The 27,100-nt window shown below is 33.5% G+C and overlaps 1 protein-coding gene across 10 annotated transcripts in view; it reads right to left on the bottom strand.

The window, feature by feature from the left end:
• Positions 1–230: 230 nt before the first annotated feature.
• LOC145256414 (uncharacterized) overlaps positions 231–27,100 on the bottom strand; it is a 98,943-nt gene continuing 72,073 nt past the window's right edge. For 9 of the 10 annotated variants that reach the window (XM_080115284.1, XM_080115282.1, XM_080115283.1 and 6 more), the window contains 8 exons: positions 20,271–20,335; positions 15,643–15,728; positions 13,086–13,534; positions 10,370–10,457; positions 8,374–8,442; positions 6,907–6,947; positions 5,302–5,361; positions 231–756 (listed from right to left, as the gene is read on the bottom strand). In XM_080115284.1, the coding sequence (XP_079971410.1) occupies positions 400–756; positions 5,302–5,361; positions 6,907–6,947; positions 8,374–8,442; positions 10,370–10,457; positions 13,086–13,534; positions 15,643–15,728; positions 20,271–20,335 (1,215 nt within the window). In that variant the 3' untranslated portion in view covers positions 231–399. The remainder of the gene's footprint in view (positions 757–5,301; positions 5,362–6,906; positions 6,948–8,373; positions 8,443–10,369; positions 10,458–13,085; positions 13,535–15,642; positions 15,729–20,270; positions 20,336–27,100) is intronic. The other variant, XM_080115285.1, reaches the window with a different exon arrangement.

The raw sequence follows: 27,100 nt of genomic DNA, 5'->3' as shown, positions 1-27,100 counted from the left end.
TACTTCTCTTCATGCTAAACTGTTTGATACTATATTGCTTTTGATAAAGCATACCTAGTTATCTCCCTTCCTCACTAGGTGGCGGAGTGCAAGGCCACCATATTTAATTTATTAATTATCTGTGCTTTTATTTGGAAAGGAAGCTTTTAATAAAACTTTCCTTATGATTTATCAGTTTCTCAGTTTTTATCTTTTATATAACACACATTTTAACAAAAATTTGAATAAAATAAGAAAAATATGACTTGTATTTTATGCATTTTTGGAAGGATTACAATAGTTCATATTTCATTATTATGTTTTCTTTGTAAACAAAAGAAGTAACAAGGTTTATTGTTAATTCACACCTCCTCCATCCAATATGCAAAACAAATGATTTTAAAGATGAGGTTATCCTTTTTAAATGTTCTCTTCAATAGTTGAATCAGTTTCAATGGTTATCTGTTCAGAAACATCCCTGGGTGCTGCCCATCTGTTTGATGGATCCGGATCCTCATCATAAGCATTAGATTCAGACTCATCTACATCTAAAGTTGATTCTTCAGAAACTGTCTGAAAGTTGCCACTTGTCTCTTGAAGCAATATTTCTTCAATTAATGGTTTCTGTGTTGGATTCTTCATTGGGTCATCTTGAATGTCATCAACAACTTTTAATTCCTTACGAAGAAGACTTTTGTTTCGGTGAGAATGTGCAGAATAGCTAGCCATATCAGGTAACTCATCAAGTAGACGTTGAAACTTTTCCCTGGTAGATATCTGTAGGTAACAAAAAAGAAAATATTAGTAAGTCAGTTTTTACAAAGAAAAAATATATTTGCACATAATTTCCATAAGATCATTTACCAACAAGTGAGACAGATTTGTTCAAATTGCCATGCAGGGAGACCCACACAAACAAGAGACACTATGATGAATTAATGAGTGTCCGATATGCGTAAATTTTTTTGATAATAAAGAATCAGTGAAACTAATCAATCGATCTTCATTGATTGATGTTTTATTGCTAACCATTTGTTTTATAAGTTCAGTTTATTGTTATTTAATTAATTGGTGAGACTCATCAACTAGTTTCTGTTTAGAATGTCAAAGTGCAAACAAGATGTGATAAATATATTGTAATAAAACTTGTATGTTTTCAATTTTTAGCATACCATTGTCTCAAGTTCTTTATTAATTTTGACTGGGAGTTATAGACAGTCCAACGCATAAAGTATCAATCTTCAACTTTTGTAGCGTTTAACAATTTTCTAAGTGGACCTAACATTTCTAGTGCTGACTCTGTCTATCAAGATTGAGATATATTGCTGCTCTGTTTCTAGGATGCTACAATGCTGCAGTGATCAAATTTGATTCGCCTAAAATTGGTAATGGACTCATCATAATCATGATATTAATTTCTTTACAAGATATATTTAAAATAAACAGAAATAGTATGAAAAATGTATTATCAAGAATTTGAAATATTTTGTCACAAAAATTAAAAGTACTATTGATGATTTGACAGATAATGAATCGGGATGAAAAGCAAAAAAAAAAAAAAAAAAAAATTGTTGTTCAAGTTAGCAGCAGCAGCAATGGATATTGTAATTATGTGGTTGATGGGCAGAAATCAGAGGCTCACAGTATTAATGCTGGAGTCCCTCTACATCAATGATCTCCCTAAACACATACTTAAATCATTCGTTGACATCTATGCTGATGACACGACCATCTCTGGCAACACATCAAAGGCTGTAAATGACAAGGTTCTCTCTAATTCTCTCTCTTCTGATCTTGAGCGCATGGTACAGTGGGGGAAGAGGTGGCGGGTTACTTTTAATGAATCCAAAACCAAGCTTCTATCTTTACATCGTCAATGCTCTGATCTCCATCTGGCATCAATTGAAATGGATGGCTCTCGTCTTGGGGAGACTCCATGTTTTGACAAGCTTCTGGGTTTGACCTTTACTCCTGATCTGAAATGGAACACGTACATCAGGTCTGTTGTCAAGGACGCTGGGAAAATGGTGGGATCTTTCTACTGCTCCAGAAGATATCTCACTACTGATGCAATTCTCTATCTGTATAAAAGCCAAGTACGTCCAAGGATGGAGTACTGCTGCCACATCTGGGCAGGAGCTGCTAAAAACAGCCTATCCTGCCCTGACAGAGTACAAAATAGACTTCATAGCTTAGTGGGGGATGCCCTTTTCTCTTCCCTGCAGTCTCTCTCCCACAGAAGAGATGTTGTGAGCTTGTCTTTGTTTTATCATTATTTTCATGGCAAGCGTTCGTCTGAGCTCCAATCTCTTGTCCCCCATCGCCAATCTTTCACGAGAGACACCCGTCTGGCTGAAACTACTGTCAATGATTTTCCACACTCTTTATCTGTGCCTAAATCCAAACGTAGATTCCATGAGCAGAACTTCTTTCTCGGAAGTGCACGACTGTGGAATTCTCTTCCATTTGCCTGTTTCCCACCTGACTACAACTTGGATGTCTTCAAGTCCAACATAAACAAATTCCTGACAAACCGCCCTCTTAAGTAAGACACTCTATCAAATCTCCAACACTAATGATTACTACAATACTATCTCATTGATCATTGTACACGCAATAACCCTTATCCCTGAGTGGCCTCTGGGCCTGGATAAGTGGTGACCTCCATGTAAAAAACAAAATGTACTGACTCTTGATTGGATAAATGATAAAATCAGCAGTTTCTTTCAACCAATCCAAATGTAAGAGATATTTACTTCTCAATTTAGCATATAAAAACTCAGATATAGAATTTTTTTCTTTCTTATTCCCAGGACAATAAATGTGTACACAACATTATCCTGCTAAGTTCTATTTGGGGTGAAGGGTCCCTTGACAAACATCAAAAACATGAAAGATTTTTACAAACTACTAAACATCATAATTACAAATACACATATTGCTTACTGAAAGAACATATACAGTTCATACATACACTTTCTCACTGGTAAAACAAGCATGCTAATATACACACACATCACAATACTGTGACAATAAAGAGGAACGCTTACTGGCTAAGAAGGTAATGCAATGCTTCAGAACTGCTTGTCGGAACTGTCCATCCTCTTGAGTAGGAGGGAGCTTCATTGATGAGTTAAAAAAATATTATGTATTTCGTATGGATTAACTTTGTCATTCTTTCTGATATTCCCTTTCTCTCTACAACCTTTATTGAAATTCTTGTTCTGTAATTGGCATTAGCTGCTAACAATGACTTTTATGTGTCAACTAATTTTCCACATGGTCCGAAAATCATAAAAAATGCAAACCTTAACAATTTTGTTTTTCTATAATTTTTTCTACCAAAATGGTCATGCTTAATATTCTATCTTTTACTCTTATTACCATGACAATTTTACTCTTCTATTATTAATTTGTAGTTTGATTAGTTTGGTATGTATTAATTTGCATATCAATGGATTAGCTGTTATAAAAAGGCTGAAGATGAGAAGACAAGAATTGAGTGGTTGGTAGTGAAGAGAACAAGATGAATGTAAAAAGTCGTGTGCATTCTAGCAAGTATTATTTTCTTTTTGATTAGATTGCATAATCATAAGTTGATTCTGCAAAAATTGGAGATCCTTAACAAGAAATAAATGGCATGAGAATTGTTGCAAACAATTGTTAAGAACAGAGTGGTTTCCAGGGGAGATAATCAACTGTGATATTGCTGTAATCACATTATTTGACTCCCCTATGCTTCATATCATCATAAATTCAAAACAAGACTAATTTTTACCAACATCCTCATCATCTTCATCATTTCTTTAACATCTGTTTGACATACTGACATGTTTTAGGCAGCTTTTAAAAATTAACTTCCAAACCAACCTATCTCTGGCTAGGTCTTTATTTATCCCTATTTCTCTAAAGTCCATCTTAATCATTTTCTCCCGTATTTCCCTTGATCTTACCTGTGAACTAAACTTATTTCCTCAACTCTGCTAACCCAAGAATGCTCATTGATTCTTTCAATATGGGCATACCATCAGTGTCTCTTGTTCTAGACACACTCCTTATACTGTACAGATTTAGTCTCCCTCAGAGACTAAGTTCATCTTTAAGATTCACATCGCATAGCCATCATCATTTTCATATCATTTCTCTCCATGCTATACATGTCCTCAACCCTTAATGACCAGGTTTCACTTTCATGCATCATCACACTGTAAATAGATGCCTAATAGACTTTTCCTTTGATTGACCGCAATAATGCTCTGCTGGTTAGTAAGTTGCCTGAACTTACTCCATCTGCTCTAAACTCTTACATGACATTAAGGTAACAAAACTTCTGAACAACTTCAATAGTTTTACCCTCCAAATATACTTTCTCCACATCTAAGTTATCATTCCATTATCTTACACTTCTTGCACAACAATTGATTCTCTTAATAAACATGGTTTTCAAGCTAAACCAACATCCTCTCTGAAACTCTGCTTTTTTTAGCACAAGTTCAAATGCAAAACAAACTTTATTCATAAAATTTCTTACTATCAAATCACATTTGACATTTATGTTAACACGTTTGCATTTGCACATTTTCTTTTGTTTCTGTAACAATTTATGCATTAATATTGTAAGAAGACATAAACAGTTCTTATGATTCATTTTCTTTTCTTTGTTCATATTTGCATGTATTTTCATACCATCTTTAAGTAATGCCTTTTATGTCCTGTTGGTGTTATATTTGTAATAGCAGCTTTTATCCAAAAATGGTAATTGTTATTAACACATGTTTTAATGCATAATTGTCCTTAATTTTCCGACCATGTATGTTATATCTTTGAGGTGATAAAACATGTTAATATTGTTGCCATGTATGTAGAGAATAAAATACTGCTGGCTATATGTGCAACTATTTATAAATGTAGTGTTATATCATAAAAAAAGGGAAGATAGATTAACATGACTGGATTCTAAAGGTTATTTGTTGACATTTCTTTTGATCATAGATTCTATTGTTGTTGTTGCTGTTGTTATGATGATGATGATGGTAACCCTGTTGCTACTGTTACAGCTTCCAGGTGAAAGTTAACAGCAAAACACAACAAATTCTATTAAACATCTAAGATTTATTTTGGTTTAAATTCCATAATTCTAAAGTTATTTCTATCAAGATTTTGTTTTTAAATACTCAATAGTTTTAACTTTCTATTTTTCATCATCATGATTGCATTTGAAATTACTTGTCCTGCATCTTATAATGTTACATATATTAAATATCAAACATGTACTACTTTTACAATTTTTACAAACACAACCAGAAACAATCATTTTCTAACCTTTTGACATGTATTGATTGTAGATGAACAAAGATTATTTGGCTCCATATCATCTTCATCCTACAATACAAAAAACATTCAGTTAAAACACCTTAAATTTACATTTTATAACAAAAACACCAATATAATACATTATTACTGAACAGTTATTGGAATATTAAGAATAGTGGACAGTCAGAGGTAGTTTAATAGAAAATCTTAAGGTTGGCTAAAACATGCAGATATTTAAACGATCTGTGTAGATTATGTTTGAATGAAAAACTAGAAATTTGTACATTCAAAGATGTAAAAAATACTTAACCATAGAAGTGAAATAGTAAACAACTGTAAACACAGAATAACCTTTACTTTGGGATAACTCATAACAAAAAACTAACGCATTTAAATTTAAAAAATTAAAATGAAAAATAAAAAAGCGAATCAATAATCCTAATAAAATCAGCTTACTAAAATTAATTTAAATAAAAATTTCTACAATGCTAATAATTGAAATCAGAAATTTTATATAGTAATGTGTAAAGTAAATAGAAATTACAGTCAGTAAATAAGCTGTAGATCTCTCAAAGGACTGGAAATCATATATTGTTTGTCACAAAATTCTCTATTTAACATGGAGCTTGCTCATGACACATAAAAGACTAATTGGTCTGTACTGAGATGCAGAAGGTTTTCCAAGGTGTTGGGAAGCATTTCTCCATTAGGCATGGATTGAACAGCTTTGTAAGAATGAGTGTTAGTTTTGGTTGCAGGTTTTTGAGTATGATGACTGGAATATTGTCAAGTCTAGTTGCTTTGCTGGCATCAAGGTTCTTGATAAGTTTGGGAACATCACAGGCAGATATGTGGATATTACTCCGATTATTTTTTAGCCTTCAGATGAAATTCAGACGGTAGGTGGCCCTGATTACATAGGGATGAATTTGATGCAAAATTATTGGCAAACAGTTTGGCTTTGTCAAATGTTGATAAAATCACCTCAGTCTTGCTAATGATGGTCGGGACAAAGAATGAAAATCTGTTCTGGACCTTGTTTGTTATTCATCAAAATTTATGGGAACCAAGCCTGTGTTCTTCTACTTTGGACTTGAGAAATTAAGCATATGACTCTCCCACATTTTCCATAATCTTTTTGCAGAGATTGTTCACAGTCCTAAATGCAACTTTAGTTTTAAGACATCTCTTGCATTTAAAACAATTGAAGGTTTTTATGAGCAATAGCACCAGTACATTCAGAGGTGTACCAAGGCTGACTGTTCGGTTTCTGTTGCAATTTCTTGGGGAGTATGTAGCTGTTCATGTCAATGGTTAACGAATCAGTTAAGTCAGATGCTATAGAAAATGCATTCTTTTTAAACATGGATTGTCGGGTAGATTTGATATCCCAGTCAGTCATTGAGTATCAATATATTGTTTGATGGAGAGGGTTATTTGGGGTTTTGTTATACTTTGTTTTTATCTTTATTCAGACAACCGAGTGATCAGAAGATCCTAGCAGAGACTGAACTGAGGATGAGCACAGTTTAGGATATATTGTTTGAAAAAGATCTAAAAGAATTGTCAATCTGTATTATGTTTCAAAAGTAGAAATTACTTTTAAATACTCACATCATCAACTTCATTAAGGTTTTCTGATTGATTATCCTCAACTGAAAAATACAAGAAATCAAGAAAACTTGTAGGCATTAAAAAACTTAGAAATTAGTTCTTAACAATTGTGATCATCAATTTCTGTAATTAATTTCATTAATGTTGTGATCATCATTTTCTGTAATTAATTTCATTAATGTTGCCTAAATGTCTGTTTTAAAAAATTACGAAACATGTTTTGATATTTGCTTTTATAGTAAAGCATTATATGCTACTTATATTAAGTTTAAAATTATATGCTACTTATATTAAGTTTAAAATCAACATAAAATAATGTCAGAAGTTTAGCAAAGATGCTCTTGCACTCTGAGCATCAACCAGCAATTATGGCTGCTGCTGCTGCTTTCAAACGAACATATACAAATTTTTATGAAACTCTTGAGATTTCATATGTTCTGAGGCCAGGCGCAAACGCAGACCCCACAATTTTATTATACCATCCCTATTTAAGTTAAAACATACTTATCAAAGTATTCTTATGTACATCTATATCAGAAACACTTGTAAACTTTTTTTTTTAATTTTTTAATTTTTTATTTCCATACTTTGTGGACCAGGCGTGAACGCAGACCCCACAATTTTAATGAACCACTGTTCTGCTAGATCAAACACTACCCATTCCTGTGTTTCGATACATCTTCTATCATTATATGTAATCAGTTTTTTAAAATAGTCAACCATATAGGAGCCTATTCGTGACCAGACACATACACACACAGACATTCAGCTTTATATATGTAGAGGACAGATGAGGGCAGCCATTTGCTTTGTATATAGATCTTAGCAACGAGCTGTAGGGGACACATTTTCCTACTTTACATTTGCAACATTTTTTTTTTTTAACAAAAATACTTTTTACACTCCGAAGTTCCTCTTTTTGGAAAACTGGATTTTCCCGACATTAAAAATCGATCTTGTATCTAACTCTGGCTTCGTGTTAAGGCAAGTAAAAAGAGACATCCTCTCTGCAATGTTTTTTTTTTATATTTGTTTATTTCCTTTGTTTATTATAAAAAGTGTGTAAATAATACTATGTATTTAATAAAATTTCTTTTATTATACTTGTAAATAAATCTGCACAACAGCTACTTATTTCAATGTTTTGATTAAAATTTGCTTTGTTTGTTCATACATTTTGTTTAATAAAAAAATTTTTTTTATAAAAAAGCTTTTTAATTAAAATTTTTATTTTTATAAATCTCTAAAGTTTACAAAAAGAAATGTTTTGTAAACAAAATCTGTGAACACAAGTGTGTTGTTTATAACTCAACTGGATGCAAAAGAAAAATAAACTGGTGTCAAGCAAAATTTTTCCTTTTGGTAATTTCTAATTCTGGGGTGCCTCAAGTATAATAAACTTTGTTTTGTTGTTGGGATTGGGCTCAAATGAATTTTTCCAACGCGAAGCAAAAAAGTTATTCCTACCTTCTACATTTTGTATTCTCAGCAAAGAACTTTTAAAAGTGTCACATTCTAAGAGGTTTTGAGAAATCCCTGAAATAAGTAAAGTAATAAATTAAATACAAATATGTCTTCATTATAGAGCAAAGAGACATTTTTCTTTTGATTGTTTATGAAGAAAACTTATTTACATCAAATCTCAAGCAGAAAACTAATATATAAAAGTTTGTCTGTCTGTCTGTGTCCATATTTCCCAAAGCGGCACTAGGCATCTCAAATGATTTGATTTTTTATTGACTGTTCTTTTATGAGTCTTTAGCCAGATAAAATAGTTTATGGGTCTTTAGCCGGTTAAAATAGGGGTCAAAAAAGGGGTTACAATTTGAAAAATCGTTATACATTTTGTATGTTTTGATGTTCATCTAACCGTACTTTCAATGGACAACATGTTTCACCTTTGTATATTTTTCCACATTTACATGGGATTTCATATCCACAGTTCTTAGTCATGAGTTTTTTCTGTAGGGGATTGACTCTCACAAGCTGTTTCCTTAGAGTTGAATCACTCCTGAATACTGTCCTGATGTCATATGGATTACATATTCGTTGAAGTTTTTCAGACAAGCCCTTCATATATGGTATACAAACTGTGGTGAGAAACATTTAAAAATATTGGGAAAGAGGTTACTGAATCGGTAGCACCTGGCTAAATCAAGTTGCTCGTCATGTAATCAAAGGAATCTATTCAGCCGGAATTTATTCATTTGAGGAATAATTTGATTTTGTCACTGGTTGCCCACACAATTCTGTCAGTGTGTAGAGATGCAGCTGTAATGTGTCCCTTTTACACACAAATCCATGGGACTATATTTTTACCTTTTCATGTATGTAGACAGTGAATGGGTTGGAACATTCAAAAAATCCCATATATAAGCACTAACATGCCAAAAAACAAACTAGTCTAGACAGTGTTTCCGCAAGTCACCATTGTTGCCACCCATAATTGTCACTCACATTAGACTCCATCTGACGACGTTAAAACCTCAACAAATCTCAGCAACGATTCTATGAATTCTAGACTACTTTTTGCAGGTTCAATCGCCACTGCTCAAAATTATCATGCATGTGGGACTCCATCATACAACATAAAAATCTGCACTAGTAAAAGTGTCATGTTCAAACTGCAAATCGACAAATTACTGAATCCCTGTACTAATGAAGCTCACACAAACAACAAAGAATGAATATTTTTTTTGCTCACAAACTTTTATCCTCCTGGTATTTTTCATTCACAGAGTTTTCTTTATAAAATATGCTGACATTAATAATTTCACCAGTCACTAAAACCTTCTAGCAATACCTTTACAATTATGCGAATAGTTTTTTTTTCCACTTGAATGATGATCCTGAACTTTTGTCTTATTAAAATGCACATTTCTTTGCATTATTAATAGATCTCAATCTTTTTAAATTTCATTCTCATGGGGAGATATTGAACATTCAAGAAGGATTGTGACTTACACATACCTCACACACAAAATAAAACCCTATCTGGTTAAATAACAATTATTATTTTAAATGATTGTATATGTTCCTGAGCCATTACTATTTACCGATTTTTTTTTTGTTTTGTTTTTGTTTTTTTCTTGTTAGAGAAAAGAGTTTTGACCTCTATTCCCGTCACCATCATGAATTTAGAGACTGGTCGATACCTCTCTCTCTTCAAATCTGTTCTGGCTTTCTGCCATATTTTTCCCTGGACAACACTGGAGCACGAGTCCTGTTAGTTCTTTGTAAAATTTAAAATATACATTTCTTATATGAATTATATATTAAACATAATGAAGACAAAACTGATTTCGATAAATAAAGATTTTATTCTATACAACAAATTTTTAGTCAAATTATTTTCAGAAAATAAGTAAATTTTATTTAAAAGAACAATTATTTAGGTAAAATTAATGCAAAACAATTTTTATGTAAGACACTAAAAAGATGGCGTTTTCCTTTTCTGACTTACCTGGATTAAAGATGCTTTGATCATTTGCAGAAGATTCCAAGTTGCTCTTGCTACGTAAATCAATCACATCCATGTCAGAAGCCTCACTCTGATATAAAATAATATTATACACAATTCAATAATACACACGTTACAAGTATTATAAATAAATTAGCAGAAGTTCATACAAACTCCATAGTGCTTTCTACATTAATCTGTATGATTAACTGTTAATAATAATATATCTTTTGAAATTATAAATGTTCTTTATGGTCACTACTGTTAAGAAAAATATGTTTCTTCTACCATAAAAATAAATTGTCATTGTCGGCTAAATATTTTTTTCACATAAAGAAAACAAATGTTTTTTCTATGTTTATTTATTTGAAATTGTTGCAATTTAATACTTTTTAAAACATTAAATAAATATTCTGTCTTATTACGCTACAAGTAATTGTCATCTAAATAATTCTTTTTGCTGTGATTGCATTTTCTCAACATGTGGGGTACCAGCTCATGTGACGATGGGGTGCTCATTCATTGGTTGATTGAGCCCATGCGCAGTTGTATATCAAGATGCATACGAGTATATTGAGAATACTGGTTTATGGGTGAGGAGACCAGCTGCATGTTGTAGAAAATTGATCTGGAGAAAATAAGAGCAGTAGACAATGGATGTCAGATGTTTTCACCTCAACAATAAGACTAAAAAGGGAGAAAAAAGGAAATGGAATTTTGAGACAAGGCTTTTATATGGATGCTCATGTAGTTGATCATTTGATTGTCGTGTGATCTGAAACTTCACAGATTAGGAAAAAATGATTTCCACAGGACAAACGAGGCTGATAAAACTTGAAAATATTTCTTAAGGCTCATTATCCTTCAACAATAGTCATCATGTGAAATACAACAAAATGAATCAACAGTTTTTTAAGTGAACCCATATTCCTAATAATAAAAATAAGTGGCACTAGTGCACTAACCGGAAGTACTTTTTAGTTTTTATTTTCAGAAGAGTTTGAGTAGGGAAAAGGGCCGATAATCCAAATTTTAGAGATATTTTTTTATTGAATAAGTTATCCAAAATTGGACGTAAACGCAATTTACTAGCCATTTTTTATTTTTCTTGAGACCAAAGAAAAATTATTGATTTTTTACAGAGGCACTGATTACTGTATCTTTTAAAAGGTAAAAGTACAGAGTAGTTACAAAACTCTCTCTCCTGCCCGTGTTAAGAATGGGTTTCTAAAAAATAACATTATTTTAGCATGATCGTATTCTGCATAAATACCAAAATATTTAATTTGAAATTTTGTTGCTCAAGCAGTAAATTTTCAAAAATTTAAATTAATTCAATAAATGTTTCAGTAATGTTTTCTGTTATAGTGTTTCCTTACTTCACTGAACTTGTGTTGAATTACCAGAAAAGTTTGGTTTGACAAATGATTAAAATTTGGATTGTCTCCCCCTTTTTTCTCTACTAGGACTCTTCCAAAAATGAAAAAATACTACCGGTTAGTTAAAGTGCACTAATGTCAAATAAATTAATATCATTTTGTATATAATCCTGTTTTAGAACGAATAAAAAATATGGTTGATTAATTCAACAAGGATAAGTTTTAAAATATGAAAAATCTCATTCACAGATTTTCATTATTAGCTTCGTATAGTTTGTAAATGTTAAGGAATAAAACTTTGTGAAATACATTCTCTCACACACACTTACATCTACTTACTTTCTTATGAATAAATATCTTTGGTACTAAAAATTAATATCACTAATTATACTAATTCTTAAAGCAGAACAAGGTCTCAGGTCAACTGGCAAGAAAAGGTCCCAAACAACACTAATTTGGAAAGAGTTGGAAGCACCAGCATGTACATGGAAACAGAAATGCATTCAATAGCTCTGTCATATTGTGCATGTGGTCAATGAGCGATTCTCTAAAAACCTCATCTAGAGAGAATCTGTGCAGGAAAAGTATCTGACTGCCTGACCACAGGTAAAATTCAAGGACATGTGCAAGCAAGTTTGACCATGCAACAACCCTTGAATGGTCAGCGTGAAATCAATTTGGGCAGAAACGTCTCCAAGTTCAAAGACACATTTGGCCTTTTGACGGAGCAAGATGTGCTTTCTGTTTTAATGCTGCACTTCATCTTTTCTATCCTCCGTCAGTGAAGGGGAAGCCTTTGAGATGTCCCAATCCAAAATACCCCTCTTGGGGGAGAGCTGGATTTTCCCCACATTAAAAACCGACTTTGTGTGTAACTCTGTGTTTGTGACAATGAAAATAAATAGAGATACTTGCTCAACAATAAAAGAAAAAAGAAAAAAAAAAAAGGTTACAGGCCAGACAGACTGACCAGCATCAGACTTCATCTGTGCTCTCTGACATAAGTAGAGTAGAACCCCGGGATACAGCATTAAAAATTATTAACAAAATACAGTACAGTATATAATACACATGCATTTAATCAAATAACATTACAAATAACACCATAAGGTAGGGCAAATACCATAACCAGGGACCGGAAAAACATCGTATTCCACATTGTAACCTGAAAAAAACGCATCTCGGGGTTCTACTGTATTATTATTCTCATGTTGGACTGGCCAGCCATGTTCCAAACTGTACCAGAACAAACAATTAGAGTGCAACTCCATAATTGTGCAACTGAAAGACACCTACTTAACTAATTCTCCTGCAATCATCCTGATATATTTTTTAATTACCTTTTTTATTGGCTGCTGTTGTTGAGATTTTATTTCATCCGTTTTTTGTGAAGTTTCAGTTGCAGTAGAACCTTCTTCAGAAATTTTCAGTTCACCTTTTTCTTCTATTTCTTTACCTTCTTCTTCTTCTTCATCATCATTCTCTCCTTTTTCGTCTTCTTTTTCTTTGGTATCCTCTTCTTCTGTTTCTTTAGTATCCTCTTCTTCTTCACCTGTTTCTTCATTATCCTCTTTTTCTTCATCAGCTTCTTTCAGAGTAACAAACTTTTCTCTATCTCTCTTTGTCTCTTTACTTACCCACTCCGTCTTATATGTCTCATACAACCAATCAATACTTTCTTCAATTACAACCTCAACTTTGTCTTCTTCATTTGTTTCGCCTTCATTTTTTGCATCAAGTTCTTTTTGGATTCGTTGTGCTATAGATTTTCTTCTGATTTTGTCAAGAGCTGAAATAACAAGAAGTTTTACTTAATAAGAAAGAGAGAAAATATATATGCATATTTTTCTATTAGTGGAATATTTATTAAAATAAAAAAATGCAATGATATAAAATAAAACGCAATTTTAAAAGTCCTATTAAAAGTATAATTTAATTACAAAATTAAATGAACCATAATGCATTTTTATTTCTTCATAAACAATTCATCTATTTTAATCTTTTTTAAATAGTTGAGAAAAAAATTAATCACTTTGTTAAGTTTCAAAATTTGAAAGGGATTTTTAAAGTATTTAAACTACCAGATCATCTCTGACCTGAAATTCATTTACAAATTTTCATATATTAAAAGACTAAAAGTTTTAGAAGATATTTACATGTTTTTGTTCTTTTTGTTTTTTACGCTAATGAGTTTCCATTAGTCAAGACCAAAAGCCACTGAAGAATAAAGGTTAATGAGATAGATGGATTGTCAGTTGTATGAAAATAACTGGAAATGTTGAATGGAATAACCAACATTTTATTAATTATAATAACCATTTATGACAAATATTTATTAATATTGGATGTTGTAGTCCACAGAGAAGCAGTCACATGGTAATATTTTCCACAGACAGGAAAACTTTAGAAAGAAATTTTTCGAAATTTTGCTCAACTTTAGGCATTTGAAGAAAGAAAAGAACTTTTTTTTCTTTCTTATTGTGGTAGAAAACGAGTTCTTGCTGCAAATGTTTTACAAGAGTTCAGTCGAGCACCTTCGATGGAAATAATAAAGTAGAGAAAGACTATCAATGTTCCTTCTATGAGAAAAGGATCTGTAAAGAGCAGAAGAGATCATCCCTTATGAGATTTCTAAGTAGATTTTTTACTCTGTAGAATAAAAAATGATGCTCTGAGTGGCACTTCTTCAGATATGGCAGCATTAACTCAATTTCAGAACGTATTTGTCTCTTATATAGGAAAAGAATTGAATTAGAAATTAGATATTTTCTCGATGATCCAACCATTTTTCAGTAATCTCAGCAACAGACCTCGTTTTCCATGTCATATCTGGAGTGAAAGTTTGTACTAAGAGTTGATAAAAATATGGGCTTCTTTAATGAGAGGGAGCCATGCATTTGAACTGGGATGAAACAAGGATCTGAGCATTGGTGATGAAATGAGAAATGCTTTATTTTAGAAGTGTTAAAAGTAATAAGTAACTTCTTTCCCCATTGCACCATCTGCTCCAGATGAAAGGACTAAAATTAACAAAAATTTCATTCCCAATGCTGCTTGAAGTCCTGCCATACACAGCTGTGTTGTCTGCATAGATGTCAACTAATGGTCTAAAAATATAACTTGGAAAATCATCAATCACAATTAAGATTCAGAATAGACTCTTGACTTGAACAACTATTTTTTTAGACCAATCAGAGAGAAATGATTTGATGGCTGAAAGGACATTTTCAGATATTCTACAACTATCATGTGTATAAAAGAAATAATTTAAAAAAAAAAATAGAAATTGAAACAATATTATAACAAAATTAGTTGTAGTTATATAACAATTTGGGTTAGTCAATAATAATAAAAAAAAAAACAAAAAAAAACAAGCAAAAATGTTAAGTAAAAAAAAGCTCCCGGATACAGCTGATCTTTTTATAAATTTGATAAAAATGTTCTTTAGAAAAACAGATAATCATTGCACAAAACAATTTGGTTGCAATGGTTAAATTTACCACATACAGATATTTGGTAAATTTAATCATTGCAAACAAATTGTTTTAAGCATACTAAGTTGACCAGGCTCAGCCAGGCGAGTCCATTACAAATATCTCTAGATATATTTAGGAAAATATTGATAACAGTTTTTACTTTACTGTATAATAACTCACTTCTTCAAGTGATTATTTAACTTTTGCGATATTCAACAACTTTCTTCATCCTGTTTTGGTAACAATAATTAATAGGTAGGTGTTTATATCTCCTGTGTTATGTGACAGAGATTTATTAACAAATAAATCCTGACATGCAATTTTATCATTTTTTTTACTTGTTTTTTTTTTTTTTTTACATGAATTTCAAGCTTATGCATCATTGTGATATTTTTTATACGAGAAAATACTGATTACCAACCATCCACACTGGCTTGAATCTTTCTCCGCTCTTTGTCAATCCAAACTTTGCGTTCTGCTGCCTCGGCTTCAATCCCACCAATTGCCCTATAAAATGATAACAATTCATTACACATTTTATAAGAAAATAATATTGTCCGACCAAAGTTATCTCCTATGGATATATATATATTTTCAGTAACAACACAAGAGAGCATGTTTGGTGTGAAAGTTCGAAATTTTATTCTATTCATGTAATGGAAAATTCAAAAGGAAACTCTTCTGTTATTGAACATCTCTGACAGGCTCAAATTACATACATGTCATTACATTTTGTTTTTATCTTAATTGAAATAACAAAGTGATTGGAATATCCCAGTGGAGACAGAACAAAGGATGAGCATAGTTCCAGATAAGTCATAAGAAAAAAGTCTAGGAAACTTGTATATTGTCCGTTAGAGTTCAGCACATGGATGAATTCATGAGCAATCTGTAATAGGTCATAAGCTCCAGAAAAATCATGACAGGACCTCCTCTCATCATCCGTCTTGTTTGAGTGTGCTAGCCATTCAATATTGTGAACATTGAAGTCTCCATAGACGTGAATGTTACCCAGGGATGAACAGACAGAATGTGGTCAGTTTTCTCAGAGATACTCTCACTGATAGTAACTCTGCTGTTGTGGGGTGATAAAAGGCAAATATGAATGCAGTTCTGTGAGTAAGTACTACTCATAAGCACATATATGGCAATTTATGATCTTCTCTGGAGATATCCCTACCACATGGAAGGCCATCCCTAATGTACGCACATATTCCATGCCTATGACGGTCTTAGATGTCAAGTTAAAGTATCCTTTAATCATGAACTCATTTAGGGAAACAATCAGTTCAATGCCAGTTTCACACAGGAACAATAGGTCAAGTTTGGTATCCTGTGATTGGATTTCAACCTCTAGAAGGTTGGTACATAGACCCCATATGTTGGAGAAGGAGATCTGATAGTAGGAGTTTATGTTGGAAGTTGGAATTCTAGGTTTACAATGAGTGATGTTTCTAATAAAGAGAGAAGAAAAAGCTACATACTAGGTTGGCATACTATTGTATTGTTCATTGAAAATTTCATGTTGGAATATGGGGATATGTGTAAGAGGTTGGTAGAGTTGGCTAGAGCAGAGCAGAAAAGGAAAGAAAAGGAGAAAAAGAAATGGGAAATGATTTCTGCTGACCATGAAGAGAAAAGCCATAACAGTTCCCACTAATATGGCACCAAGAGGCCCCACCAGAAGCCACTGCATAGTCCAGAATTCATTCACCAAATGGCAATGCAGCAAGCCAAATACTTTGCACCTGCTGATAGGATGGCTTCCTTGGGGGTTAATCCAAGATTCGGGCCTCTTACTATCAAATGGATAACATCAGCTCAGGTAAAACGTTTACCTCCATCACCCTTATTAGTGACATGGCTATAAGGATAGGAATAGAAAGAGAAAAATAAAGACATTTCAAGTGACTGCTCAGGAAAAAGACTGCTGACCTATTATACATTTTTCCCCTTTGTCAGAAACATCACTTATTTTAAACAAGGACTGAGAGACAAAATAGGAGAAGTGAGAGTTAGGTGCTGCCAAAACATGTCCACAAGTTTTAAATTACGGGCAAAATTAAAATCTATAGATCATAATAACATGAAAATATAATGTAAATTTAGTTGAGTTTTTAATTAAAAAAAAATGAAATGTGGGCTTTTGTTGCGTCTTTCAGTATTGGTAAACCGAACAAAAGGTGACCAAAATGTGTGAAAAACAAAAATTTTCAAAGATTTGGTTGAATTGGATACAAATGAGTGGATTTAAATATGTCCAGAGGTTTACATGAGACCATACTTGGCTGTAAGTTCTTTGATTTTGAATTGTTCCCTGTAGAAACAATTTCTAAATATATAAAAGATGGGTGAGTGTGGAGAAAGAAAGCAATAAAATCAAAGACAAGAAATAAAAATGATTCTTGGTTATTAATACTTTTGAAACCGTTTTGTTCGTTCAATTCATTTTCCTTCCACTGACAAGACACTAATACACAGACTATGCAAAAGTGAAAATTTGCCTGCCAACATAAAAATATAAGTGTATATTTAAAAAATCGATTTGAAAGAAATTTAAAATATTTTTTATGAATCAAAAATTAATCAGTAATATGTTTTATACATTTTGTTTCATATTTCAATTTATTTTAATTTAGTATGTAAGTAGATCTTTTTAGTATATAAAAACTGAATAAAGTATTACTTTTATCTATATATTAATATGATAGCGTGTTATTTTGTGTGTTATGCTTACATTTTTTTCTTCCAAGTGACTGTTGTTTGTTATGATCTTCTATTTTTTGTAATAAATAATTTTACAAGGATTCTTCATAAGTTTTGGTTTTGGTTTTGATTATGACTGATGGCACTCAAGTCATCTACTTTTTTTAAAATAATTTTACTAAGAATTCTTCATAAGTTTTGGTTTCGGTTTTGATTATAGCTGATGCACCCAAGTCATATGGATATATTTTTTTTATTTTTGAAATCACAACTTTATAATATAATATATAAGAATCGATAGAAAATTGACTCTATAATAATATATACGAAATCTGCATAAATTAAAATCTCATATTTAAGCATATTTTAGGACCGGGCTATGCTGGGCATCCCTGCTAGTTTAGATAAATATTTTTGCAGTTTTAACAAAAGAGCTACAATAATATCAGGGTGTCTCCATTTACATTGAACATCTACAAAATGCCAACATTGATATATTACATGCGAAAGAGTCCACTGTGAAATTTCGACAGGTCCCGCTAGTTATTATTGTTGTTGTTGTTGTTGTTGTTGTTGTTGTTGATGATGATGAAAATTGTCATCTACTTCCGCAAACACAAATGAGCTTCTACTTTTGTAAGATGATTACATTTGTACAATCTGAAAACCCCGGCAGGAAGAAAAAAAAATCAATTCTTTTAGAACTTAGAATGGTGCATCAGTTTCACATGTAAATTTAAAGTAAAATGAATGCTCGTTTCTCAGCCATTCTAACGTTTTAGGGCAATTAATAAAATGCATTTGCTATGGGAGAAAAATTTTGAGCATTTTTTTTAGGGAGTGGAGGTAACAACTTTTAAGCGATTTTAAGTTATATGACCTTTCCAGTCGGACTTAGGGTTAGTGGTAAAAAAATTTAAAAAATGAACAGCGTTAAAAATTTAGAATGACTCGGAAATGAGGATCATTTTTCATTGATTTTATGTATGAAACTGATTTACCACTCTAAATTCTAAATTAATTTTTTTGTTTTTTTCTTCTTCCTTCTGAATGTTCACTTTGGAAGGGAGTGATTTAGTTAAGGATGTTGTTTATTAAATGTCATCCTATTTACTTGTCTTCCCATAGAGGCAGTCAAACACAAGGTCTGTTTTTTAATGAGGGCATCCACCTCTCTAAGAATGGACACTCTAGTTTGGAAGAAAAAGAAAAATTACCTCCTTCACTGAATGAGGACAGAAAAGATAAAGTGTAGTATTAAAAAAATTTATTTATATATAATATTATTAATTAATTATTTTTAATTCAGAAAAAATATTTTTTATAAGATGATCAAAAAATTGTTTGTCAATAATAAATTTATTCCATGTAAGATATCCAATCAATATCTATCCTAAAAGTTCATACAAAAAAAACCTCAGTGTCAAAAAAAGATATACATCAAGCAGATCGCATTCTTTGGTGTACAATTGTTTAGAGTCGAATTCTCTGATGACAGATTTGTTGGAATTACCTTTATAGCATCGTTATAAATATAGAAAATTAATTTAGTTACAAGTTTCTTAATGTGTATTGTTTTTTTTGAAAACTTATTAAGAAGATACAGAAAAATTGAACATATACGTTTTTTATGAATTTTGTTCTGGTGCAAAATTATATATATAAAAATCAGATGTAAACAAACTGTTAGGCAACATTTTTAGCATGACTTTGGCACATTTACATTTTAACCTTATTCTTCTTTTTAGGAAGAAATTTGTAGTAAGAAGAGCTCCAAATATCAGAACATTTCTATATAAACAAACTTAAGTCGACACGGTTTGCTAAACTCTTTTGATAGGTGTCTATTATTTTTATGCTGTGGCTGTGTTCTTTCGGGCATCTTTCTTATTGGAATTGGAATCGGAATCAGAAATTATTAGAATCGGAAATTTAGAACAGAATCAGTAATTGTTTTGGAATCATGGCATCACAAGTTCTAATACATAAATAAAAGAGAATAATTGAGATCTTGTTTTAAAGCATGTCAAAAAACTGGTTTGGATGGATACAAGTAATGGACAAATGATGTTATCACTTTGGTCATCAAACTGAAAACGGGAAACGTGAAAGTGGATTTTCGAGTCACACCTTTTATATTTGTAACCACGATGGCTAAATTAACCAATAGGTGACAACCCCATCATTATGTAATCTGGGATGCCACATATTAAGAAAAAGCCGACTCAATAGAATGAATAATTGATTTTCAGGCAAAACAATTATACTTCTTTTTAAGAATGTTGACCAATTAAAAATAATCGAATGCTATGAATCAAGAGTTTTAAAAGAAATAATACTCACCATGCTTCTGCCATGGCCCGGTCTTTAGGGAATACTGGCCTATCATCCAAATACTTTAATGTTGGCTAAAATAAAATTTTATAGTTTTTCAATTTTACAGAATGTTCAGCCTGTTTATTGATTATAATAAACTGGTTTATTCTTTCAAATCATTTTCCAAAGAAAATTATGTTCTCATATTTTATTGTTTTGGTGGGTAAATATTTAATTCGATCTATATTTTTTCAACTTGTTTTATCTGTAGAGTAATCTTTGTATATATTGAAGTGGAACAAGGAAAAAGAAAGGTTTAATTACTAAATTAAAAACATTCCATTTTTCCTCACAAAGTCATGTGTAGATGGGGTAGATTCAAGGAACTTTTGCCATTACTAACCAGCAGTATTATTGTTGACCAAAGTAAGAGTCTATCTGTCATAATGTATGGAAGTGAAACTTGGCCAATGTAGGTTGAAGATTTGCATGCAAAGAAATGATATGAGAATGGTAATGTGAGTGTTAAAGATGGGTTTAGATTAAATCTAGACAGTATAAAGAGATGTGTGTAGCACAGAAACTATTGCTGGCATGTCCATGTTGAAAAACTGTGTGAGAGTTCTTGTGTAGTAGATGTAGTACAATCGAAGTAGCAAAGTAAATTAGAAGGGAAGACCAAGGAAAATATGGGAGGGAGTGATGAGGATGGACTTCAGAGAAGTAAATAAAAACTTGGCTAGAAATAGGTTGGTTTGGAAGTCAATTTCCAGAAGCTTTCAATACAAGCTAGCATGTAAAATGGATGATGATGATGATGATTCAACTTGTTGGAAGCAAAAAGGAAAATTAATAAAAAAGAATACATCTGTTTTTAATTTATTAAAAACAAAACATAGATTTATTAAGTCAATTTGTGTTAAACAGAGTTATTTCCCTTTGTGTGAGATTTTTGGTCTCTTGCGTTATTATTTACTTGATTTCCCACCAGAGCAAAGACACAAGATTGCTTTTTAATGTGGCGAAAACCCAGCTTCCCCAAAAGTGGCACTCTAGATTGGGAACAAAAACAGCTGAATAGCCCTGTCAACATTCATGAAAAAACAGGTGTGCCTCATATAACAGGCAATAAACATATTCTTCACCTTGAAAAGGAGGAGGAGGTAATGCCTAGGAGAATGGTCTCACATACATACATACATACATGATGATTGCAACGTCTTGTCAGACGAGAGCCACTCCCTCAGTCACTAAAAGTCCATGTGCCCGAAGATGACTTTTTAGCCCTGCCAACGACTTGCACACCCTCAAGCAGACATGACACTGAAAACGTTCACTGATTTGTATGAAATTAACAGCAGCAGAACATGTATTATCGTGGGCTTTCATGTGATTTACAAAACCGGCCTTAGACAACAGAGCCCGATCACACACCTTACAGATCCAGAGATCTCCATGGTTGGGCGACAAGGTTTGGCGTTTCCTACATGCTCTCTTAAGCTTCGCTCGGTCTATTTTGGCTGCTTCAAAGTGTTCTGCACCCTATATATCAGTGTCCTCCACTGCTTGCGATCATACGCTAGGGACTCCCAACTGTCAACAGTAATATGAAAGCTCACCAGACTCTCCTTGTGCTGGGGTCTTTTTCCAAGAAAGAGCTCACCATAGAACAACTGTTTTGGGAGTTGATAGTCTTCAAGCCGGATGAGATGACCCGCCCAACGCATCTGGTTCTTAATAACAATGGTAGCAATACTGGTTGTTTTAGCCTTTTTTAAGATATATGTATCAGGGACAAAGCTATACCACTTTAAACCAAGAATGTGTCTAAGGCAGTGCTGATGGAACCTCTCGAGCAATTCTATATGTGACTGGTACAAGGTCCAAGTTTCAGATGCGTCGAGTAGGAATGGTACTACACATGCTTTATATACTGAAATTTTAGTTGTCAAAGTTAGATCACCATCAGACCAGACTCTATCTTGTAACCTTCCAAAAGCATCAGATGCCTTGCTGATTCTCTGTCTTATTTACACATTAAGAGTGCCATCATGTGATAACGCACTTCCAAGGTAGACAAAATTTTTTATGACTTCAAAGTGCTTTCCACAGACAAAGATATCAGGCTCCACATACAGATCATTGGGAGCGGGAGTGTAAATGACTTTAGTTTTCTTAATGCTAACTGTCAGTCCGAAGCAGGTACAAGCATTTGTAAAGAGATCCATCACTAGTTTCATATCTACTGGGGAGTGTGTTACCAGGTCAGCATCAGCATACAACAGTTCCCTAACAAGTCAATCACTAACAAGTGTTTTGGCTTGGAATCTTCTGAGGTTGAACACTTTTCCAGTCATTCGGAATCTAATATAAACACCCATATCACAATCGTGGAAACCATACCAGAGCACAGCAGTCAGATAGAGCGAAAACAATGTTGGTGCAGCTATATCACCCTGCTTCACACCATTATCAATGGGGAATTCTTCCGAAAGCCGACCATTGAAGTTGACGTGACCTTTCATACTACGATGAAGTTGCTTGAATTTGTCTGTAAAAGCAGGTGTACAGCCAAATTTTTCCAGCACTTACCAGAGAGCCTCACGGTTAAGTCCACAAACACCTGGCAAAAAGGCATACTCTGTTCAATACATTTTTCCAAGAGCTGTCTAGCAGAAAACACCATATCCACAGTTCCTTGCCCACCTCTAAAACCAGACTGGGATTCCGGAAGGATATTAGGACATACATACTTTTCCAATTGGTTTAGCAAGAGCTGTGCAAATACCTTTCTAACCACACTCAGCAGCGAGATACCTCGATAATTTCCACAATCAGACCTTGTGCCCTTTCCTTTGTACAACATAACCAAGATGGCATCTACCCAATCTTGGGCAACCGGGTCACCCTACCATACTGACAGTATCAAAGAGTGGACCACACAATGTACATTGACACCACCATGTATCAGCAGCTCAACAGGGATGCCATCCAGCCCAGGGGCTTTGTTCGAGTTTATCCATTTTATGCAGTCAGCTGTTTCCACAAGAGTCGGTTCAACATCAAGTTCCGGACAAAAGGAACATTGAGGGATACTTTCTATTGCAGCAACATCAACATTGGATGGGTTATGAAAAAGATCATGAAATTGTTCATGCCATCGATGCATGATTTCATCTGAGGTTTTCAGCAAGGTTTTCCCGTCCTTCGCCAGGAGTGGTGTAGTTGAAGAGGATTTCGGACCATAAGCCTGATGAAGCAGAGTGTAGAATGTCTTGACATCTCTATGATCGTAGGCAGTCTGTATCTCCCTGGAGAGGTCAGACCACCATTTTTTTTTTTTTTTTTTTGCCGCACACAACACTGAACCTCACTCCACACAGAAGAAAAGTGGGCAGCGAGCACTGACTTGTTCAGAGGTGAAGAGTTGAGGAGTTTCAAATAAGCTTTCCGCTTTCTATCAATTTGAGGCTTAATTTGATTGAAATTATCAGCAAACCAATCTTGATGTCTGGGAACCTTCAATCCAAGAACTTCAACTCCTTTTTGGTATATTGTATCTCTTACTGTCTCCCAATCACAATCTGAGAAATCCAACTGGTTGAAAGCAGATTTCAAGGAACTTCGTATGACTGGATCCTTCAATTTGTAAACATCAATACGTTTAGGCACTTTGACATCATTGAAACGGCTTTTTTTTGTGAACTGTAATTCTCAATTTAGCTCTGACCATTAAATGATCAGTACCACAGTCAGCACCATGCAAAAGTTTCCAAGATCACCACATCTACACAGTATGTAATCAAGCAAATGGCCATGTTTAGATTGGGGATGGAACCAGGTCTCCTTGTTTTTCTGGTGGGAAAAAGTGTTGGTGATAACAAGATTTAGTTCACTGCAGAGATGGAGAAACAGCATACCATTTGAATTGACTCTACCTATGCCATATGAACCCAACGGAGACCAAGTCTCATTATCTGATCCAACCCGTGCATTGAAATCACCAAGAACCACCAAACTCTCAGCAGTTGGCAAACCGGTGATAACAGATCTAAGCATATGATAAAAGGAAGTAATATCGTCTTCAGACGAAGTAAGAGTCGGTGCATAGACAGAAAGAACATTCATGTAACGACCAGCAGCAAGGGGCATTCTCAATGTCACTGCATGGCCATTTATGCCTACTGGCTGTTCGATCTTGTCATTTAAGGAGTTCTTAACTGCAAAACCAACACCAGCCTCACGCCTCTCCTTTCCAGCTCTATGAGACCAGAAGATCATGTAGCCCAACTCATGCTCAACCAGTTGATCCTCACCTGTGAAACGTGTCTCAGAGAGTGCAGCAATGTCTATATTGTATCTTTGCAATTCCTTAGTCAAAATTGCAGTCTTCCATTCTAGTCTTTTACCATTGTCAATAAGTGTTCTCACATTCCAGCAACAGAGCTGGAGTGGGTGTCGTTTAGCATAATATCTTCTGTTCCTGTTAATATGGACAGCCATCACCAATAGGACTTTTTTTTTTTTTTGACAAATGTCTGAGGAAGTATCTGTACAAAAATGTTATTACAGAGATTTAGCTTTGTACGACAGCTAGTCTCTCTCTCGGTTCCAAATGTTGATATCCAGCAACAAGCAAGAGCAAGATAGCCAGCAACAAATCAAACTGCAGACTAGCTTAATGTGGGTACTGGTCTTCCGCTTTATGTTTTTTTAAATCAGAGATTTACTTCTCCTAGAGAGGCTGCCTTCACCATGGCTTTCTGGAGCCGTCTCCACCCCTCATAAAACAAATCCATCGCATGCAACATGTAAAACAAAGCAGTCATGAATCTTGGTGTTTTTTTTTAAATTGAGAGAAGCGTTTAAAAACGGTATGATTCCTCAATGATCATGACGACAGTGATGATATTTACAGTTCAATGAATACACACGATAATAAAAATAAAAACAAATCCAACACATGCAATATGTAAAACAAAGCAGTCATGAATCTCGGTGTTTTTGTTTTGTTTTTGTTTTTTTTAAATTGAGAAAAGTGTTTAGAAACGGTATAATTCCTCAATGATCATGACGACAGTGATGATGTTTACAATTCAATGAATACATACATACATACATACATACATACATGTGTGACGTAATCAATCATTGGGGAGCTTTAGATTCCCCCCCCCACCAGAGGCCCGAGGAGGGCCGAATAACTATGCTAGATAGCTAATCATTCCCGGGTGACGACAGATAACCCGAGGATTTAAAATAGAGAATGCAAATATATATATTTTATTTCATGTCAGAATAGATATTGTTTGAAACCAAAGAAATATATTTTGCAGTTAAAATTGATGACAGGAAACTTGGAGCATAATATTGTCTGGCCTTCGTGAACTCAAAGTCAGATGTCAGTGCTGACATGATGACCTTAAAGTCATGGGAATTAGTATGTCTGTAGATCTCAGATCCCAGATTCGGGAATTGCACACATGCAAAATTCTGGAATTTTCCGATTTCATGGCGAAATCTGATTGGCTATGAAAATTTCCACCCCATCCACATACCTCACTATATATACTACTGTCGCGCAAAAATTAGTCAGTTTCAGAGAGTTTCGAGTTGAGTTTTGAAGCAGTTTCCAAAAGAGTTGTGCGCGAAACTCAAGACTCCTCTTCCTCCTTATCCACCCGTCTGACACTGTCTGTGAAGAGATTTGAGACTTTGGAAAAAACTTACTAAGGACTGTATGATATTTGTAAAATTATTTGTACATAAGTTTGTGAAATTAATTCTGTAGAATAGAATTTCACGAGTCTGTTTTTCTTTCTGCCTGCAGCTTTGATATTCACTTTCAACATACAGGATTCAATGTAACAACCCTCAGAGAAGGACCAGACGATACGAGCCAAGAGTTTCCAGACAAGAAGGGGTCCTAGCCGAGCTTCATCAGTGTGGGGTTACACATATTTATTATATATAATTCTTTCAAAAGATTGTTAAAGTGCTGGTCTTATAACATGTTAAATTTCTTGAGTTACCAGGCTCAGCATTAAAATTACTCACAGGAAGATCAAAATATAAAAGATACATTGGCGTTAGAATCTATTTCTGAAACTAAACAAAGAAAGAAATTACATTTCACACGAAAAAATACTGGTAATATTATAGCAACAAACTTAATTTCATCTACAAACACATGAAATAAGCAATATATGTTAATCCTTGTATCTTGAAGCTTACACAGATACTGTTGCTTCATGCAATGTTTTACTTGTAGCAGTCATCATGCAAGTTCATAAAAAAGGGAGTAACGGTTGTGCTGTGTGTTGTCTATTGGATTGAATGCAGAGCAACCTACTTATGAGAGAATATCTTGCAGTTTCATTTCTTTTGCTGCACGACAAGAATTCGCTTATGCAATTCATTATTTAGCATAAGCGAAGTTTCAGTTTTACAAAAAGAGAAAGAAATTTCCTTTTAAGTGACCCTGCAAACTTGACATGATGATATTGGACCATATCAAGTATTTGGAGAGAGAGAGAGAGAGAGAGAGAGAGAGAGAGAGAGAGAGAGAGAGTGAGGGAGAGAGAGAAAGACATCCTAAATACAAAAGTTCATCATTACAGCTTACTCCTCCATATACATGCACACGAAATAAACACATTAATTTATCATTAATATCATACACATTTTCTGTTGATACTTTGACATTAGCGATGCTGTTTACTACATCTTATAACTCTCTCACACACACACATCTACACACACATTAAATAAACAGATTAATTTATAAGTAATGTCACATAGATATCAGCATTGCTGCTGTTGCTTCCTTCTAAGAATGTACAGAACATCAAACTACA

Source organism: Euprymna scolopes, chromosome 32 (assembly GCF_053919585.1).
Source record: "Euprymna scolopes isolate OS-2025 chromosome 32, ASM5391958v1, whole genome shotgun sequence".
NCBI classification, from domain to species: domain Eukaryota; kingdom Metazoa; phylum Mollusca; class Cephalopoda; order Sepiida; family Sepiolidae; genus Euprymna; species Euprymna scolopes.
This window is presented reverse-complemented; position numbering and strand designations above follow the sequence as displayed.